Genomic DNA, 21,394 nt, shown 5'->3' with positions numbered 1-21,394 from the left:
GTATGATTCTCAATCAGGGACAACGATTGACAGCTGCCTCTGATTGAGAATCATACCAGGCCGAACACAAAAATCCCAACATAGAAAATCAACCATAGACAAACCCACCCAACTCACGCCCTGACCAACTAAAATAAATACAAGACAAAAGAAAACAGGTCAGGAACGTGACACAACCTGTGACCAACCTGCGGTTCTAAAGCATTGATAATGCCTTGATATGCTATCACCTATGACGCCCAGTGTGGGTTGGAAAAAATATCACAAATGAAAGAACCTTTATGTGCTATAGCACCAACCACCTGTTCTAATGCATAGATGCAAAAGGACACCACAGTCTAGTACCTCCACACCATCTAGACATCTCTGAATTGTCCCAAAATATGAAGGTGTTATACAGTACATGGATGTGAGATTTCAGTAGGCTCAGTAATAGCACCATGATAGCAGTGTATTATTCCCCCCATAGATGATAGCATTTCCACTCCAGGAGAAAAGCTTATTACTGAGCGATGTTCCCCTTCACCAGCATATCTGTGTCATAGAGTGCAGTCAGACAGAGCACTGCCAAAACCAGAGCTACTCTGGACCCGGGAAGACAGAAAGCTCACACCATCGGTACCTCTGTTCTACTTGTCATAATATTTTCCACCTGTCTTATCTTTAAAGGGACGTTTGTCCATGCAAGTTTAATGTGGAGGATTAGTGTGGACACATGGTGGACTGAGATAAATCTGTTCTCAAACAGTAGGTATAGGCCAGACATTTAAATTGATTCCATAAATGTGGAGCCTTGTAGTAAGCTGTTGTAGTAGCTTCTTCTACACGCAGCTCTATACAGCACATTCGGAAAGTATTCAGACCCCTTGACTTTTTCCACATTTTGTTACATTACAGCCTTATTCTAAAATGGATTACAAATAAAAAACTCCCTCATCAATCTTCACACAATACCCCATAATGACAAAGCGAAAACAGGTTTTTAGAAATGTGTTATGAACATAATTATTCAGACCCTTTGCTATGATACTCGAAATTGAGCTCAGGTGCATCCTGCTTCCCATTGATCATCCTTGAGATGTTTCTACAACTTGATTGGAATCTACCTGTGGTAAATTAAATTGATTGGACATGATTTGGAAAGGCACACACCTGTCTATATAAGGTCCCACAGTTGACAGTGCATGTCAGAACAAAAACCAAGCCATGAGGTTGAAGGAATTGTCCGTAGAGCTCCGAGACAGGATTGTGCCAAGGCACACATCTGGAGAAGGGTACCAAAACATCTCTGCAGCAATGAAGGTCCCCAAGAACACAGTGGCCTCCATCATTCTTAAACAGAAGAAATTTGGAACCACCAAGACTCTTCCTAGAGCTGGCTGCTCCCAGCCAAACTGAGCAATCGGGGGAGAAGGTGCCTTGGTCAGGGAGGTGACCAAGAACCCGATGATCACTCTGACAGAGTTCCAGAGTTCCTCTGTTGAGATGGGAGAACCTTCCAGAGGGACAACCACCTCTGCAGCATTCCACCAAAAAGACCTTCATGGTAGAGTGGCCAGACAGAAGACACTCCTAAATAAAAGGCACATGACAGCCCACTTGGAGTTTGCCAAAAGGCACCTGAAGGACTCTCAGACCATGAGAAACAAGATTCTCTGGTCTGATGAAACCAAGATTGAACTCTTTGGCCTGAATGCCTAGCGTCACGTCTGGAGGAAACCTGGCACCATACCTACGGTGAAGGATGGTGGTGGCAGCATCATGCTGTGGGGATGTTTTTCAGAGGCAGGGACTGGGAGACTATTCAGCATCGAGGGAAAGATTAACAAAAAAAAGTATAGAGAGATCCTTGATGAAAACCTGCTCCAGAGCGCTCAGGACCTCAGACTGGGGTGAAGGTTTACCTTCCAAGAGGTCAACGACCCTAAGCACACAGCCAAGACAACGCAGGAGTGGCTTCAGGACAGGTCTCTGAATGTCCTTGAGTGGCACAGCCAGAGCCCGGACTTAAACCCGATCTAACATCTCTGGAGAGTCCTGAAAATAGCTGTGCAGCGACGCTCCCCATCCAACCTGACAGATCTTGAGAGGATCTACAGAGAAGAATGGGAGAAACTCCCCAAATACAGGTGTGCTATGCTTGTAGCGTCATACCCAAGAAGACTACTGCAATCGCTGCTAAAGGTGCTTCAACAAAGTACTGAGTAAAGGGTCTGAATAAGTAGCAAGTAGCCGAGTGGTTAGGTTTTGGGCCAGTAACCGAAAGGTTGCTAGATTGAATCCCCAAGCTGACAAGGTAAAAATCTGTTGTTCTGCCCCTGAACAAGGCAGTTAACCCGCTGTTCATAGGCCTTAACTGACTTGCCTAGTTAAATAAAGGTTGAAATAAGTGTGTTTATTATATATTGATTTTTTTATTCATTTGCAAACATTTCTAAAACCCTGTTTTTGCTTTGTCATTATGGGGTATTGTGTGTAGATTGATGAGAAAAGAAAAATAATTTAATACATTTTAAAATAAGGCTGTAACGTCAAGAGGTCTGAATACTTTCCGAATGCACTGTAGATTCTGTTGACTTACACTGTAGTCATTTAATCAGTTTGATTCCAAGGGTGCTTTTTAACCCCAGGTTTTGATTCCATGGAGAATAACCAAAGATGCAAATTGTGAGGGGCTCATTCTGGAGCATTTGCTGTCATCAATAGCATGCAGAGATGTGTCCTCAGCTCACTGCAGTGTCATTAAACAGGTGCTTGCCAAGGTCGCTTATCATATGCAGGAGCATAACAAAGAGCCTGTAATGTCTGTGTCTGAGGCAAAGATTTACATTAAGGATTACACAAACAAGCAGTTTGAAGTAAGCACCTTCCTCAGCGCAGCTCTGAAATAATAAACAGTTATGTCAGGAGATCTTTGTTCTGGTTCTTTTTTTTCTCTCCCTTTCGCTTTTTGATGGATACAAAGTAGATCAGACAAATCATTAAAATGCTATGCCTGGATAAATGGACCTTGTAAAATGTTTTTTAGTGACAGGTGGACAAAAATATCAAGTCAGATCAATTATGTTTATTCTGCTTTCTCTTTTGTTGCTTCCGTGTCGCCAGCATAGTACAGTACTCCAGTAATGATATGTCCTTTAATGTGCCACGTTCAATGTCACTACTTTAATACGCCTTTGTACTGCAGATTTCATTTCAGAATGTGTATCTCGGTTATTGTTATAGCTACCATAGGCATTAAGTATGCTATGTGGTCTTGTTTAATAGATAGTCCATTATGTTAATTAGATTGAAATTGGAAATGTGTGCAGCAGAGTCTTACCATTTACTACCTCTGGCCCGTCATTGCAGTGTTTTATAAAGCACAAGGGTCTATAAAGTGGGTAGCTGTATGCCAAGTATGCTGTGTGTAGCCAAAGCACTAGCAACATGCACTTTGTTAGGACTAGCAACATGAACTTTGTTAGCACTAGCAACATGCACTTTGTTTTAGTCTGTAATAGACAGTAATTGCCCAATTATGCCAACTCCAGAGATTTCTAAACGTATCACTAATTAATAATAATATTATCTTTATTACTGTACCAACAACATGTAGTGTCATTTTTTTGTGTTTGGTGAAGGTATTACAGGCTTGGTGTCAGAGTTATATTAATACACTGAATGGAGATACACTCTTTCTAGACCTATAGGGAAAGATTATGGCACTTTGTGGTTGGCAGCATTTAGCCATTTCCTAAATGCATTAGTCTGAGTCTAAGGCCTTGTGTGAGAGATACTGATTACATCAGACTGCATTACTGTACAATCTGGGTAGATTCTCTCACGGAACTTCTGATACAGAAATGTATAGACTTTTCAATTATACAAAATATCAAAATACTTTTTCAATGTCCCCGAGCTGGGTTTTTGAACAGCTGAGAACTCATACAATTCTGTATTAGCATTTTATTTTATGGTGCACCCTACTGTGTGAAAGCTAAGCTTAGTCTAGAGGCAATACAAAGATAACTCTTATCAAAAGTTGGTTATAACTGCTGAGTGCTGATTTTAGAGAAACTCTTAACACTACTTGATAAAACTTTGTATTCTTTTATTTAGCAGACGGGTGTGCTTGCTGAACCTATTAAGACCTATCTTTTTGTTCCGGCGTTAACATGTTATTTCTCTGTTTTTCAGATGTAAATGGAGAAGCACAAGTGTCAAGAAGAAAAACAGGACATCTGCACGGCTGCAAACCGGATTTACATTAAAAGGCAAACGACGACGTCCCGTCACTTTCCTCTAAAACAATCCATTACTGACAATTAATGTCAAGCAGCACATCAGTGCAGCATTATGCTGCCTTGCTGGAAGGAACACTGCTAATGGAAAGAAAGCCTTTTAAGATTCAATACATTAAATACATATAAATGCACCAGAATGCCTTCAAAAGTCTCATGCTTGTACGTGTTGACGGTCGTTTGCTGGGCAAGTGCTCTTTGGTACCTGGGTATATCCCGGCCGACATCCTCCTATGTCAGTGGGCAGATGTCTTTGCCGATCCGGAAGACTGTGAAAACCCTTAAGAACACTACGTTCAGCAACATCCGGACGCGAACGCTGAACCCCCACGCCTTCGACTTTGTCATCAACGAGCCTAAGAAATGTGAGACCAACACGCCCTTCCTGGTCATCCTGATCAGCACCACACACAAAGAGTTCGATGCCCGTCAGGCCATCCGGGAGACCTGGGGCGATGAGAGCACCTACAGCGACATCCGCATCATCACCCTCTTTCTGCTGGGCCGCAACACGGACGGCGTCCTCAACCAGATGGTGGAGCAGGAAAGCCAGATCTTCCATGACATTGTGGTGGAGGACTTCATAGACTCGTACCACAACCTCACCCTCAAGACCCTGATGGGCATGCGCTGGGTGGCCACCTTCTGTTCCCAGGCCCAGTACGTCATGAAGACAGACAGTGACATCTTCGTCAACATGGACAATCTGGTCTACAAGCTTCTGAAGCCCACCACCAAGCCCAAGAGGAGGTACTTCACGGGCTACGTCATCAACGGCGGTCCCATCAGAGACATGCGCAGTAAGTGGTACATGCCCAGAGACCTGTACCCCGAGGCTAAGTACCCCCCGTTCTGCTCGGGCACGGGGTACGTGTTCTCAGTGGACGTGGCTGAGCTGATCTATAAGACCTCTCTGCACACCAGACTGCTCCACCTGGAGGATGTGTACGTGGGACTGTGTCTGAGGAAGCTGGGCATCCATCCCTATCAGAACAGTGGCTTCAATCACTGGAAAATGGCCTACAGCCTGTGTAGGTACCGTCGTGTTATCACTGTCCACCAGATTTCACCGGAAGAAATGCACCGGATCTGGAACGACATGTCCAGCAAGAAACACCTCAGATGCTAGCACCTGAGGACAACTTGGACTCTTCTTCTGTTTTTTAAAAAATTATCTCTCAACCGGTGTGCTAACAAAGTTGTTTTCATTTTCTGACAACATTAGTTCTCTATAGGCTACTAGTATACTTCTACTGAATCCAATGTAGCTGTTGGGTGCATGAGGCTTGTAAAGTGCATGTTCTCATTCAAACACACACTAAGATAGTGTTGTTACTAGTCATTTTGTAATCTCTGGTCTAGAGCTATAGACTTCAACAACTCATTTTGATGAACATTTACTCGGTACATTTACAAGTGAAACCAGAGAGGTATTATTGAAAGAAAAAATGATGTATATGTCAGTGTAAGTGTCTATCTACTTTCTGCCAAGTTCTCATGCTGTTTTGGGGATGGTACTTCCTTACAGCGGGACAAAGCCTCACCCACATCATGTCTCATCCCTCCTACCAGGCTTATGGATGGTCAACAGTTGTAGGCTACACCATAGCACATACAAATTTAAATAGCAAATAATGCTGCAACACTGACAACAACAATATCTATATTCTGCAAACGTAGACCAAGTGCGAATGTTAATTGTTATTTTCTATTGTTGCCATGTAATAAGAAATGAATACATCTCTGCTGGATGTACTTTATCACTATTGATAGTGATGTTCACTATTACCCAGTGTTCAAACTACATGTGTGGGTCAAACAGATGTTATAAATGTGAATTTTCTTGGATATCTTTGTTTACATATTGGTGTAAATGTAACTGCTTCTTCATCTGGGAAGAGACAGGATAATGCTTTTTACATTTAGATGTCATTTATCATTTTTACTCAAATTATTTTCTTACAGTGTACTTTAAGTATTTAATGGTGTCATGCTACATGCTTCTGATAAAACTGGCTACTATTACTGTACTCTACGTAGGGCGGATTCATTACCACTACCAAGTATCAACAGACATTACATATCATCTTGTGCAAGTGACAATTTACATAGTAACTTTTATCTAAATTCCCAAGTGAATCTATTATAATGTGTATTTGGCATATCTTTACTGAATCACTGCTATTGAAATAATGGGAAATAATTCCATTTTCTGGAAGTTGGATAGCTGTTATGGCCCAAATGTCATTTAAGTGCTTATTATTATTTTTTAAGTATTTAGTATTATAAGCTATTGTGACATTTGACTGTGAAAGTATAAAGATATATCCTGAAGGAGGTTGTTGTGATATAAAGTATGTTTTTTACATAAAAAATATTCATACTTGAAAAGTAATGAAACCTATTCAATGCCTTGTATACTTGGTGACCCTTAAGAGAAAGGGGATACCTACTCAATTGCACAATTGAATACATTCAACTGAAATGTGTCGTCTGCATTTAACCCTACCACTCTGAATCAGAGAGGTGCGTCAATCGACGTCATCGGCGCCCAGTTGTTGTTGGGGGTTAACTGCCTTGCAAAAGGGTAGAACCGCAGATTTTCTCCACCTTGCCAGCTTGAGGGTTCACACCAGCAACATTTTGGTTACTGGCCCAATGCTCTTAACCACTAGGCTACCTGCCACATTCATGTTGATTACATTTCTTTAGGGGTTAGATTTGTTGATTTACAGCTACTTGTATGGATTTTCATGTTCATCTAATGTTATATTCATCAACAAACTCGAGTACCATCCACAAAATTACATCCAGCAGAAAATATTTTCATAGTTCCATGTAAAAGAGGGCATTTGTAACATCCACATCAGTGGATCTAGCCAGTTATCAGGTATCTTCCAAACATCAACATGCCAAATACTGTAACTTGTATGTAATAAATGGAGACACTATTTGGCTGAAAGGACACCTCACCGCCTTTTCCATAGACTCGGGAGAATTGACCTTCACAGGGTTGCTTAACCTGTTCTAATTCACATTAGCACATTGTAATGTTAACATTTACAGTTTAGTCATTTAGCAGACACTCTTATCGAGAGCGACTTACAAGAGCAATTTTGATTAAGTGCCATATTTTTCACCTCGTTGGCTCGGGGTTCTCTTCGTAACCGCTAGGCTACCTGCCACCCATGTTTTGTATTATGACACTCCGCTTTGTACATAATTACTTCAGTTAGGTAACATTTCTGAAAATCAACATATCTATTGCAGCTAAATCAATACCAAATCAACTCAACACAACTTTAGTTTTAATAATAGCAATTTTATTTGTTGCTCCTCTGCAGGAATTCTTTTATCAGCCGATTACAGAAAGGGAACAAAGATAATATGCGTAAATGGTACAACTACTGTACATAGAAAACACAATAACTTACCTTTTAAAATAAAGTATTTAGAACAAGTTAATATTTATTTACCACTTCAATACTTTAGAAAATAATTTAGAGCTACTGTACTTGTTTGGACAAACGAATGGCTCATCAACCTTTCAATAGTTTCCTTTGGGTTTCGTTTGCAGTTGCGTTGTTATACAGCACATTTCAGAGAATAATGTGTAGGACAAATCATCTTGTAGTGCAGTAAGACAGAGCAAGAAACTGCATTTTTCACGATTTTATCAATGAATTTGGCTTTGGAAAACACATTAACTGAAGCATATTACAGAATTAAGGTTTGGGTTATGGTTCAAATCACCATTATGTAATGACAAAGAATACAGGTTAAATTCTCATTACAATTCATAACACAAGTCTCCCAGGGCTAAGCATTGTTTTGTCAGGTGCATATACTCTGCCCCAAAAGTGCATTGTAGCTTGTCCTTAACTATTGACTTGAGAAAATCCTACCATTGAGTTGTATCACTGCTGGAATATAGGCATGTATGTTTGTGAAATGGTCCAAACAAACCAACATGAACAAGTTCTACTGTTCTCGGTCTCACACATTACCTACGTTCTTAGGCACAGATCAATGAACAAGGCACCTCTAGCATTTTTAAGCATCAACACTGTCTTATGAAGAGGCAGCACATTTTACACTCAGCAGGCTTCCGTCACTTTCACCGAAAATGGGTCCCATAAATGTATTGGTTTACTATCATCTATACACAGTACAGTTAATTCCTTTTAAAACATTCATTATGTTTATCACGAAAATGTGCTTTTTTTCCATCAATAAAATAAATTGTACATTCTGAACAGGGACTACAATACAGACCTCTGAGGAACAGTTCTTTATCTCAAATGAGTGGTCTGAAATGGAAGTTGAAGAATATATTTTTCACTGTGAAAACACAACAGTGAGAAACAAATAAAAGGCATTCTCAATGTAATAAATAATAGTAAGAGCCAGAGGTAACATGATAAAAATGAAAAACACAACTCCTAAGCCACTTTGTTTTATCCTCAGCTACTACCGCCTGTGTACATCTTTAGTTTCCTGGGCTGAAACCTGGTCCGTCCGCTGGTCTGGCCTGGGTGGGGGTTCTTGGCGGTGGAATGTAGTCGGGGAGGGGGGACTAGCTGAACTGTGACAAAGCTGGGCATCAGGGCAGGGAGGGGAGAATGGAAGAAAGGGAGAAAGGGGTGTGTCTGGTGCTTCTCGGTCTGTCTGTCTGTCTGTCTGCTCTGACCCACCTCCTCCATCTCAACCGCTTTGGCCATGATGAGGGGGGCATCAGCTAACACTCAGCTGGGCGAAGCCGATTAGCTTCACGTCGTCTGCGATCTCCGTGTCGTCACAACCAGAAACCTGATGGAGGAACAGATTAAAAGGGTTGGCTGGGGACCATAAGATCCTACCAGCCACCTACACAGCAAGATCACCAGACATAATCCAACACCCATTGAACAGCTGTACCCTAACAATAAGGATTGGTTTAGTCACTGATCCTACTTTAAGTAGTAAGCTTCTGTTTAACGGATTCATATTATTTGTGACGTGTTTGGTCTTAAATCCTTTACAGCCAAGAACAAAAGTTGAGCACAGGAGAGATGTGTCCTCTTGTAACAGGACACGAGAGCACGGTAGAGGAATTACAGTCCTTCAAAAGATGATACGCCAATGAAACATTTATGGAGAGAGCTTTCGCAGGTATCTACAGTCTTTTTCCCTACAGCCAAGGTAGAACAATGTTATTCATCCATTTAATAATAGAACACGCCTCATATCCTCAGAGATGGCGTCTTAACAGCTCTTTCAATTACTACATCAAGTTATTTCCCATTACTGTTGTGACTAGAACCATGTCTCTAGACATCATGTGGAACAAACGATGCAAAACGCACAATGATAATTGCCCTTCAGGTATTCATTTCATCGATTTATTAATAATAGTATGATGCGACAGCTTTCCACTGTGACTGGTTGCAGAACAATCCACAGCACTCTTCTGTGTTATGTGCGTTGTACTGACAAATAATGTTCTTTGTTAAAAGCTCTATGACTATGTGGTACAGGTCTCTGTTGCGTTTAATTAGGATGATATGGGCAGTCCTTAAAACAAGGCTTTTTATAAGTACAGGACTTCTAAAAAGATGGTTACAGCAGGCATGCCTTTCTTTTTTTTAAGAAACACATAATTACTTTGTCTGCACTTGCGTCACTGGCACTGATTACTCCACTAAAGCCCTCCAAAAACGAGAGAAAAGCGCTGATGAAATACAAGTTGTATTTTATCGACAGGTTCACTTGAGAGTGAGAGTTTCTACTGCTAAATTCTAAACTAATTATGCTCCTATGCTTGCCCCACAAGTAGGCCTTATTACTGGCAACATGCATTCAGATTGGTTTGAGTGGAGTCCCTGCGAGGCAATCGATATCTCTTTTTCACTTCACTATCCCCCTGGAAGTGGTACAGTGTGAGTCAGTGGCCCAATATCTGCCCGCCTCCAGCAATTTACAGCGGAGCATGGAGAGGGGCTCTGTCTCTCCCCGGCGTCTGTGGCTGCAGCTGTCTGTGTAGAGGCCGCAAACATAATTCAGTGTTTCTGGTCGATATTTGGAGTTGAGTGGCTCTGTGTGACTTTGTGCCGCCTGGACTAGAGCAGTGTGTTAACAAATAGAAGTGGGAAAGTGCTCTGGCCAATATATATATATACACACCCGGCCAGGCCCCAGCCAGCAGCACAGTCTGCCTGCTGCCCCACTAAGTCCTCTGATGCAGTTCTGCACTCCAGAGAGTCTCCAGCGACATTCACCATCTGCCGATAAGACATGGCAGAAAGGGCGGACAGTGATGTACTGTGACCCACCGCACAGATGTTGTTTACCACATCCACGCCATCTAAAAGGGCGCTAAAAAAATAGCCCTAACACTACGGCAAACCACCCGGGATTGTCATTAATTGCTTCCTTTTAATTATTCTCCGTAGAGAAATTGAATTGTTTTGCTCGGTGTGGATCAATGTAAATCCCATCGCGCCGTGCACGGAGGAAAGCATACGTGCAGATTAGGAGCGTCACCCATCAGTTACTCCACTTAAAAAGGACAAAGCCAGTTCTGCGACACGCCTGTCATCACAGATTTCTCCCATTCTCTAGCACCACTGCTCATTTGGGATTTGAACGGTGTGCCTATTTCCAGACATCACAACCCTAGAGCATTGTCCTTTAATACACATATTATGACGGTATATTTTCTCAAATCAATCCGTCGGTGTGATGTAACGTTGTGGTTTTCTGGAAGCATCCCTCTCTTATTTCACGCAGCTATCTTGAGACATGAGGTGGTGTGACATTTATCATCTGGGTACTCACCAGTTTAAAGGTCAACACTTTGTAGGTAGTCGGGTCATCTACAATCTTCTGAAGGTTAGCAGCAACTGCAAGGTAATGTTATATATAAAGAATGCAAGCGTTAATAGTGTTATTACACAGTCACATCAGATAATCACAGATCATAGTAATGAATCAAGACCGTACGGCGCTGCTCTTATGCTTCACATTGACTTTGAGAGGGATATGATTCTTTTGAAAATACCAGACCGGGGTCAAATACATTTGTCAAATCCCTTCCAAATACTTTTAACTGTGCTTGATTTAGTTTGCCCAGTAAAATAGTCCCAGACGTACAAACTCCAAGCTAAATCAAGCACACCTCACGCGGAAAATACACCCTAAGCCCTGCAGTATAACAGAAAACAAGGATGAGACATTTACCGGCAGCAACATCGTGTCCATTGACAAGACCAGCTGAGAAAAGTTCCTGGGAAACCCCAATAGCAGTGTCTATGGAGAGACACACAGTAATAGAACCAGGTGAGAAGTAAACATGTGACCAACGGTACTACAGTACACTTAATACCAAATACAATAACGGGCACTAATAACAACATTATAACATGAGCTTCTTCACTTTGTGCAGCTTTTACCTCGGCCAGGAGTGAACTCAAACCGGATGTCATTCAACTCCTTTCTGGAGTTCCTAAGAAGAGAGATGAGAAGCTGATTAGTATAAGATGTGACCATGGAACCCAACAGGCTGTCCTCCATAGGAACAGACAGGAGGTCCAGGACCTAGTTAGTCTGGTCCCAGATCTCTTTCTGCTTTAAGACAACTATCGCATGACAATAGTCAGATGAGCTGGCTACAGCGCAAACAAATCTGGGACCAGGCCAAGAGTCCCTGAACGGTCTATTTCATTTAGACTGTCTGAGGAGGCTCCTGACAAGCGGACCCCAAGGAATAGTGGAATGGAAAAAGACAGCCTGGCTGCCACATCCACACTTTAACACTACAAGTCTCTAGGCTTAACACACTGGGTCATGTTAAGCAGATCAATGTTGTTTTCTTACTAAGTCAGTGTTACTACTAGCTACTGTAATATCATCCTGTATTTACTGACAACACAGTTGGTGAAGAATTAGTGCAGAAATGTTAATCCTTGCATGTGTCTTGTGCATATTAAATAGGCAGCATTGTAAGCTCAATAAATACATGATTTTATGATGCATTGTAAGTCTTGTGTAGGGTTCCAAAGAACAGCTGACTGATGGTTACAGTAAACACCATGTTTATAGTGCCTCGTCCAAACCCTCACTCTGCTCTGTGTACCAGTGGGGCACATACATACAGTATATAGCCTTTTGCGGTGACAACAACATCATCAAACCAGCAGGTGAAATGAATATCTTAGATGGCAGAAATGCAAATGTAGAAGTTCTCTCTGCACAGGCAATAGAAGGCTAACATGATTATGCAAAATATATATATATATATATATATACCATCAGGAAAAGAGTCCATTACAGAGAATGTCAATGGGTTCCATGAAGTAGATATTGTAACTGTGCTAATGCAATCACGTACTTGCGGCTGTGGAAGATTGACAGATTTGGACATTTGATTTGATTTGGAGTGTTCTTGCAGTGGAATAAGGAAATACATATTTCCAGCAATATCTCATGCCCATTTGAATCACTATGGTTACATGTACTATGTTTAAAGTCACTCAAACAGTGTAATTGTTGTTGTCCGTCGAAATACAAAAGTCTGAACATATTTTAGATGACCGACAAACATGTTCACCAGCCTCCTTTGAATGAAACCATAATTACATTTTCACAAGGACTTGAAGTCATTGGTAAAGCTAATATGAGTTATAATTAATAAAAGCATGTCTGAGGTACACTACCGCCTGAAGTGTTTCCACAATCTCAATGTCCTTGACCTTTTTATATAGCTCTGGTTTAGGAGAAGAAAACAGATGAATTCCTCCATGAAGGCGATCTGGGGGATTTTCATATTTGTCACCTGTACATGATTGATCCTTTACGGAGGTCAGATGAAGTGTTGGGACGCAGCTGAAACAGAGAATATTGAAGCTCAGTTGCAATTGTATTATTGGTCTTATGTAAAACGTGTAGAATCTTTTCTTCATCCAGAGGGTGATAGAAGTAAAATAGCAGAAGGTTGGCTGAGGATAATGGTGTAAAAAGGGCTTTAGTAGTTCCGCATTTTAATGTAGAGCTCACATATGGCTCAGAACTACCGCAGCCTATTCATTTATACAGCTTTCTTATGCAGCAACTTCAATCCAGCAAGACAAGACGACGCCTCTCCTAAGAAACTGTAAGCTAGGACACATTAAGTAAAACGTCCATCCGCATGTCTATCCTGTGTTAATATATGCTGTGCAACCCCCGGGGTAAATTCTCTCTAACGTTTCCATTAATACAGTACATGGTGAATTTAGTCCTAAAAACGACTCCCTACACAATGGCTGATGGGTGTGACAGATTTTGTACACAGTGTCGTGGGAGTGGATTCATTTGGGCTGTAATTATGCTGCATAAATCCCATCCATCTAAACCCACCTGCTAGCCCCTGACTCACATTACACAGGAAATGTTGCATGTAAGGAACATGCTCCGACACATCATTGAGGGCTGATTTAGTTCTGAGAGAGAGAGAGAGCGGATTCCCATCAGCTGCCTGTGAGTCAACTTTACTCGTCCAATTCTGCAGATTGGCAGCTAGAGAGAGGAAGTCAGGGGCGAAACTTGAGCCTAGCAGATGGATGTAGGATGTCTGCAATCTCTCCATTTCATCCACGAACAGTGTGAGAGCGTGCTGTAAGGGATGCTGTAACCACATCTGTGTCAGAGGGCCTGAGCCCAGCGTCTCTATTTGCCTACTTAGTCCTGCTCCAGAGAGATCGGCAGCAGATGCCTGGAAAGTCCCTGTCAGATTATATTGTGGGAGGTAAATAAACCGCACACACAGATTGAGAAACCGTTTAGAAGTTTTAGGTATTTAATGGGCTTCTTTTAAAACTTCAATCTTCCAGAGCCTTGCTACCAGTGTTAAGATGTTCCTAAATAACTGTGTAAAGTTTCAAGTTTTATCAGCACAGGGACAGAATAAAACCATGATTTTGCTCAGTCATCTTCAAATCCCAGCATACCACACCCTCCAAATGAATCACCAGAGATGCCAGTGGGCACTAGCAAGCATTAGGGAGATAGGAGTGTTTACTAGGTAAAGCATGAACTTCAATAATTCTTGGGTGTATAGAGGGGTGTTCTATCTGCTAAAACAGATTTCCCCTGGTAGGCAATGGGAGCTCAGGCAAACAGTTGACTGGCAAACACTGGGACTAAGGACTTACTCAGACTGAAAGAGAAGTGACAAATTCACAAGTTTATATTACAGTAAAAGGTCTTGCCGAGGGTATTTTCGCAAAATCTCTAGGCAATCTCTCGTAGTGAAAAGAGGCTCTGAGAGAAACTTCCAGTTTCAGGTCCCTTGAGTACCTCAGGTAATGTTAGTCTAAAGAACACATTAACACTTCTGAACTGCACTCTGTAACTGAAGCTGTTTACAGTCTGTCCTGACCAGAATTATGATTGGTATGTTGGGGAAAGTTAGGTGTAAAGCTCTGAGTATTTACCGCAGTTCAAGACCGAGGCCAGGTAAAACAGACGGTCTGTTGTGTATCGACTACACAAGAGTCCTCTAAATCCTGTGTAGCAGTGACAGGGGGGTAATTTCTTAACACACCAACAAACACAATCAATACAAACACATGGGGGTAAACTGGGGAGTGTTTGGAGTCCGATGAAAAGTACTTCAGCGCTTTAGCCTAGAAAATGCCTACATGAATGGGCCCACAATGTGAGAGGAGACAGTGTTTAATGTGCCAGTAATTCATTTGGGATGGATTGTGCTGGCATGTAATATTGCGTTCTCATATTTTGGCTTCCTGGTGGAGGAAAGTATAGCTCATAGTTTTCTATATATGACTCATTGAAAAGGGGTTTAATTAAGCAATAAGGCCTGAGGGGGTGTGGTATATGGCCAATATACCATGGCTAAGGGCTGTTCTTATCCACGACCTGGAGTGCCTGGATACAATCCTTAGCCATGGTATATTGGCAATATACCACAAACCCCTGAGGTGTATGGCCAAATTACTTGCCAGCACAGTCCATCCCAAATGAATTACTGGCACATCATAGTTTTCTATATATGACTAATTGAAAGGGGCTTAATTACTCAATAAGGCCCGAGGGGGTGTGGTATATGGGCAATATACCATGGCTAAGGGCTGTTCTCATGCACAACGCAATGCAGAGTGCCTGGATACAGGCTTTAGCCGTGGTATATTGGCCATATACCACAAACTCCTGAGGTGCCTAATTGCTATTATAAACTGGTTACCAATGTAATTAGAGCAGTACAAATAAATGTGTTGTCATACCCGTGGTATGCGGTCTGATATAACACAGCTGTCAGCCAATCAGCATTCAGGGCTCGAACCACCCGGTTTATAATTTAGTTTAAACACTACAAAGCGCAATAGCCACATATGCCTGGAGCACTGTTGGTTCATTGGTTGACTTCTATCCTCCCATCATTACATATACAGTGCAATCAATCAGCAAACAATTGCCAGTGAGGATGACGTGTCAAATGTACAAAATAACATTTTTCAACACCCAGGTCATTCAAAAATGTCCTGTTGTTCTTATTGTATTTTCATTTCAGTTTCCTGACGGTTCAAGTCCCCCAGTGTGTCTGAGATCCTTTCTCTGTTTCAGACATACATCAACATCCCATCTGAATACAGTTCTCTAAAGAGCCTTCATCAACGGGTTCACAATAGCATAAATCCTTTTCTAATCAGCCTTAACACCCTCATCAGTTTTGGGAAGAGAATTGATTGTGCTGTGTTGTTCTTTCAGATGCAATTAAGTTTTCCAATTAGCTTTTTATTTTTCCCAAGAGAGCCACCACCCCAATACCACCAGAACTCTGTTCAAGATTTTAGTCTTCAGCGAGGCAATTGTTGAATTAAACCATAATTACGTTTTAATCTGCGTTGATTATCGTGATTACAAAGCGGAAAACTTTGCAATGCAAGTCTTTTGGAAAAACAACAAGATAAATCTTATAATCATTGTATGGAGGAGTATTAGTTACAGGCTGCAGATCAATCACAGATTAAAATATTAAGATGTATCCATAAGAGAGTGATTACTGTAATGCCATTGTGACTGGAGAGAGATATAGCTGGCACTGTTCCATGTGGGCTTTAATAATGCTATAGGTTTCAGGTTGAATCAGGTCGGATAACTGCAATACTCCTGCTAATCCCCCTATGGACATTAACCTCCCCGCCGACTTTTACTCTGTCCCCACCCCAAGGATATTCATCACTGTTGCAGGTGTTAGTATTATTTTATTATTAAAACGTTTATTGTTTTTAGTTCACTCAATGGTCATGCTGCTGCTTCCCCTATGTTCATTCCACCCCACCCCCTCAACAGTCTTACTCTGCCTCTACCCCAATAGACATGTATCACTTCTGCCTCTTCCCTAACGGACATATATCACTGCTACAGTTGTTATGATATATATGGTGCTATTTCAGTTTTTTATGACAAATTTTCATTATTTCACTTCACTTAGTCCTGCATGTTGGAAGCCTAAGATTTCCCACTGTACCCTGCAATCCCACCTGCAACCCTGTACATGTGACTATTAAACACGCTGGATCTCGTTCCACATCTTTTTTCCCACAACACAAATGAGATTTGAATGGAAATTAACTCCAGTGACGTCACTGTCCTCCCATAATGTTAACTAGATAGCAAGCAGAGAATTGCGAAATAATTGTAAGAATTCCCAACCTCCGTTGGGATGCCCTATAAAACACGCAAAATAACATTAATCATTAATTCCTTTGCTCCCCCTAACATGCATATCCAGTACCCTCAGCATGTTTTCTACACTTAGACCATTGTACTTCTTCCTCTCTCCAACTCTTGACTTTTCTTCAGTTTAGCCTTAATCCTGCTGTCAAGCGCTCAATAAATCCAGACTTAAAGTCTGTCCTCACAAGTATGGTTGCATCACAAATGGCACGCTTCAAAAGTAGCGCACTAGGAATAGGGTGCCATTTACCTCCCTGCACTGTATCTGCTAAAAAGGACCTACTGTTTGTCACACACATATGAAGCCAGTGAATGTGACCAGTGACCATGTCATCTCCTGATCCTCTGGGGACTGTGTACAGCAGACCTCTTTAGGCTGGTGTATTACAAACTGTAGTGACATGGAGGTTTTCTGAAATGAGACGATGAGTGCACATGATAGCGTTATAATGTACCCCCGTTGTATCACTGCACAGTTTACAGCACATTCACAAGCTGTGAAATGTGACCAATGTTATTCACCCCTGTACAAAAGGTACTGTATCTTCCCAGCGAATCGAATGTAATGTAACGCTCTGTCAAGTGCTTCCAGAACTACTTTTACAGTTCATGGACTAAACAGGGCTATAGAGAAAGCTCTATGCAAATACATCTACATCGTATTTCTCCATAATGCGTGTCAAAACCGATTGCAATAGAGCCCCATTCATTATCGCTCTATGGGAGATTGGGAGTTGCATTTGAGTTTATCTGAAGTCCTTCGGGCTAAAAGAGGACTTGAAATTGAGAGGTCTGATAAATGAGCTGCTCTCTGTTGGCTGCTGCCAGACAGGGACTGACTGTTTCAGCACAGATCAGAGGTGTGGATCTTGTCAGTTGACTTTTGACTTAATCTACCAAGACACGTCACTGAAATCCATTTGCTGTGGCGAGGCTGCCCTCAGCGCAGAGCAGGATAGGTTTAATACATAGCACATACAGCTAGCCACTTTATCTCTCTGAGTTTGGGCTGAGTTTTGGCTGATCCTACAGTACATCGCTATCCATACGCTGCAAAGAAAAACAGGCTCAAATGCCTGCAATGAATGGAACTCTGGCCACTGAGAAATAGCTACAGCCCCACTGCTCACAGAAGCGTCCATTTATTTACATGTCAGGGTTAGAATAATTACACTTCTCTAGTAGCCAACCCTCTAGTTGGCCTGCTGGTGTGCAGTGGAGGGGAAGGTTTTGTGTGTTGCGCAGGGGGCCTGGGGAGGCCCCTTCAGATGCTGACTGTTATCTCATCGACCCAGAGTCTACTCTGCACCCAGCGCTGCATTCAGCCCATCGGGGAGCAAAACTGTCCAGAAACACTTCATTGTCTATGTCTGGGGCAGACATCTTTGCGCGCACGCGCGCAGTTTTGCACATTTGCCTCACATATCCTGCTTTCAGACAATGGGCTTAAATCTGCTTCCATTTTGCTGAGGGGGAAGTAAAAAGGATCTAAATTCAATGCAATAAATATAAACTACGTTCTTCTTAGGAAAGGATTTGAGTGCTTAGAGGAGTGTGAGGCCAAATCAACACTAATTATCATATCATAAAAAGGACCACATATAAAAAACAGTGATAAGTCTGAGCCGAAATCTAATCCTAAACCTATTCCATATTGGTCACAAGTCTTGCTACAGCCTTGAATTGTTTTCTAGCAATAGGTCTTTAACCTGGCCAGTGGCTGAAAGTGTCTGGACTAGCTGAAATTAAGGTCAGGTCAGGTCAGGGTTGGTAAGTCTGGTGGCAGCGCAGGTTATTAACAGCCCTCTAATTTAGGGATGGGCAACTGGTGACCCGCGGATCTCTCCCCCCCCCCCCCCAACAACAAAATATATACACTGAGTATACAAAACATTAAGAACACCTTCGTCTTTTCATGACAGACTGACCAGGTGAATCCAGGTGAAAGCTATGATCCCTTATTGATGTCATTTGTTAAATCCACTTCAATCAGTGTAGATGAAGGGGAGGAGACAGGTTAAAGGAGCCTGGAGACAATTGAGATGTTGATTGTGTCTGTGTACCATTCATAGGATGAATGGTCAAGACAAAAAATGTAAGTGTCTTTGAACGGGGTATGATAGTAGGTGCCAGGCAAACCGGTTTGTGTCAAGAACTACAGCGCTGCTGGATTTTTCATGCTCAACAGTTTCCCATGTGTATCAACAATGGTCCACCACCCAAAGGACATCTAGCCAACTTTACACAACTGTGGGAAGCATTGGAGTCAAATTGGGCCAGCATCTCTGTGGAACGCTTTCGACACCTTGTACAGTCCATTCCCTGACGAATTGAAGCTGTTCTGTGGGCAAAAGAGGGAGCTGCAACTCAATATTAGGAAGGTGTTCCTAATGTTTGGTATAGTCAGTACTGAACAAAAATATAAACACAACATGTAAAGTGTTGGTCACATGTTCCATGAGCCAAAAAAATGTATAATTGAAGAAATGTTCCATATGCACAAAAAACATATTTCTCTCACAAATGTGTTTACATCCCTATTAGTGAGCATTTCTCCTTTGCCAAGATAATCCATCCCCCTGACAGGTGTGGCATATCAAGAAGCTGATTAAACAGCATAATCATTACACAGGTGCACCTTGTGCTGGGGGACAATAACATGCCACTCACTCTATGTGCAGTTTTGACTAACAGCACAGTGCCACAGATGTTTCAAGTTTTTAGGGAGCCTGTTTTGGCATGCTGACTGCAGGAATGTCCACCAGAGCTGTTGCCAGATAATTGAATGTTCATTTCTCTACCATAAGCTGCCTCCAATGTCGTTTTTAGAGAATTTGGCAGTACGTCCAACCTGCCTCACAACCGCAGACCACGTGTAACCACACCAGCCCAGGACATCCACATCTGGCTTCTTCACCTGCGGGATCATCTGAGGGGGGTGGAGGGTGCTGAGGAGTATCTCTGTCTGTAATAAAGCCCTTTTGTGGTGAAAAACGAATTATATTTGGCTGGGCCTGGCTTCCCAGTGGGTAGGCCTGGCTGCCAAGTGGGTGGGACTATGCCCTCCAAGGACCACCCATGGCTACACCCCTGCCTAGTCGTGAAATCCATAGATTAGGGCCTAATGAATGTATTTCAATTGACTCCAACTCAGTAAAATCGTTGAAAATGTTGTTCAGTATATACACTGCTCAAAAAAATAAAGGGAACACTTAAACAACACAATGTAACTCCAAGTCAATCACACTTCTGTGAAATCAAACTGTCTACTTAGGAAGCAACACTGATTGACAATAAATTTCACATGCTGTTGTGCAAATGGAATAGACAAAAGGTGGAAATTATAGGCAATTAGCAAGACACCCCCAATAAAGGAGTGGTTCTGCAGGTGGTGACCACAGACCACGTCTCAGTTCCTATGCTTCCTGGCTGATGTTTTGGTCACTTTTGAATGCTGGCGGTGCTTTCACTCTAGTGGTAGCATGAGACGGAGTCTATAACCCACACAACTGGCTCAGGTAGTGCAGCTCATCCAGGATGGCACATCAATGCGAGCTGTGGCAAGAAGGTTTGCTGTGTCTGTCAGCGTAGTGTCCAGAGCATGGAGGCGCTACCAGGAGACAGGCCAGTACATCAGGAGACGTGGAGGAGGCCGTAGGAGGGCAACAACCCAGCAGCAGGACCGCTACCTCCGCCTTTGTGCAAGGAGGAGCAGGAGGAGCACTGCCAGAGCCCTGCAAAATGACCTCCAGTAGGCCACAAATGTGCATGTGTCTGCTCAAACGGTCAGAAACAGACTCCATGAGGGTGGTATGAGGGCCCGACGTCCACAGGTGGGGACTGTGCTTACAGCCCAACACCGTGCAGGACGTTTGGCATTTGCCAGAGAACACCAAGATTGGCAAATTCGCCACTGGCGCCCTGTGCTCTTCACAGATGAAAGCAGGTTCACACTGAGCACATGTGACAGACGTGACAGAGTCTGGAGACGCCGTGGAGAACGTTCTGCTGCCTGCAACATCCTCCAGCATGACCGGTTTGGCAGTGGGTCAGTCATGGTGTGGGGTGGCATTTCTTTGGGGGGCCGCACAGCCCTCCATGTGCTCGCCAGAGGTAGTCTGACTGCCATTAGGTACCGAGATGAGATCCTCAGACCCCTTGTGAGACCATATGCTGGTTCCTCCTAATGCAAGACAATGCTAGACCTCATGTGGCTGGAGTGTGTCAGCAGTTCCTGCAAGAGGAAGGCATTGATGCTATGGACTGGCCCGCCCGTTCCCCAGACCTGAATCCAATTGAGCACATCTGGGACATCATGTCTCGCTCCATCCACCAACGCCACGTTGCACCACAGACTGTCCAGGAGTTGGCGGATGCTTTAGTCCAGGTCTGGG

The 21,394-nt window shown here is 42.6% G+C and overlaps 2 protein-coding genes across 4 annotated transcripts in view; one reads left to right on the top strand and one right to left on the bottom strand.

Moving 5' to 3' along the window:
• b3galt1b (UDP-Gal:betaGlcNAc beta 1,3-galactosyltransferase, polypeptide 1b) overlaps positions 1 to 6,621 on the top strand; it is a 124,729-nt gene extending 118,108 nt beyond the window's left edge. For both annotated transcript variants that reach the window (XM_055870619.1, XM_055870618.1), the window contains one exon: positions 4,180 to 6,621. In XM_055870619.1, coding sequence (XP_055726594.1) covers positions 4,423 to 5,412 — 990 coding nt within the window. In that variant the 5' untranslated portion in view covers positions 4,180 to 4,422 and the 3' untranslated portion in view covers positions 5,413 to 6,621. The remainder of the gene's footprint in view (positions 1 to 4,179) is intronic.
• A 963-nt stretch (positions 6,622 to 7,584) lies between these two features.
• The window catches only part of stk39 (serine threonine kinase 39), a 33,521-nt gene continuing 19,711 nt past the window's right edge, over positions 7,585 to 21,394 (bottom strand). For both annotated transcript variants that reach the window (XM_055870616.1, XM_055870617.1), the window contains 4 exons: positions 11,714 to 11,766; positions 11,502 to 11,570; positions 11,100 to 11,164; positions 7,585 to 9,092 (listed from right to left, as the gene is read on the bottom strand). In XM_055870616.1, the coding sequence (XP_055726591.1) occupies positions 9,018 to 9,092; positions 11,100 to 11,164; positions 11,502 to 11,570; positions 11,714 to 11,766 (262 nt within the window). In that variant the 3' untranslated portion in view covers positions 7,585 to 9,017. The remainder of the gene's footprint in view (positions 9,093 to 11,099; positions 11,165 to 11,501; positions 11,571 to 11,713; positions 11,767 to 21,394) is intronic.

The sequence above is a fragment of the Salvelinus fontinalis genome, chromosome 19, assembly GCF_029448725.1.
Source record: "Salvelinus fontinalis isolate EN_2023a chromosome 19, ASM2944872v1, whole genome shotgun sequence".
Taxonomy (NCBI): Eukaryota; Metazoa; Chordata; class Actinopteri; order Salmoniformes; family Salmonidae; genus Salvelinus; species Salvelinus fontinalis.
This window is presented reverse-complemented; position numbering and strand designations above follow the sequence as displayed.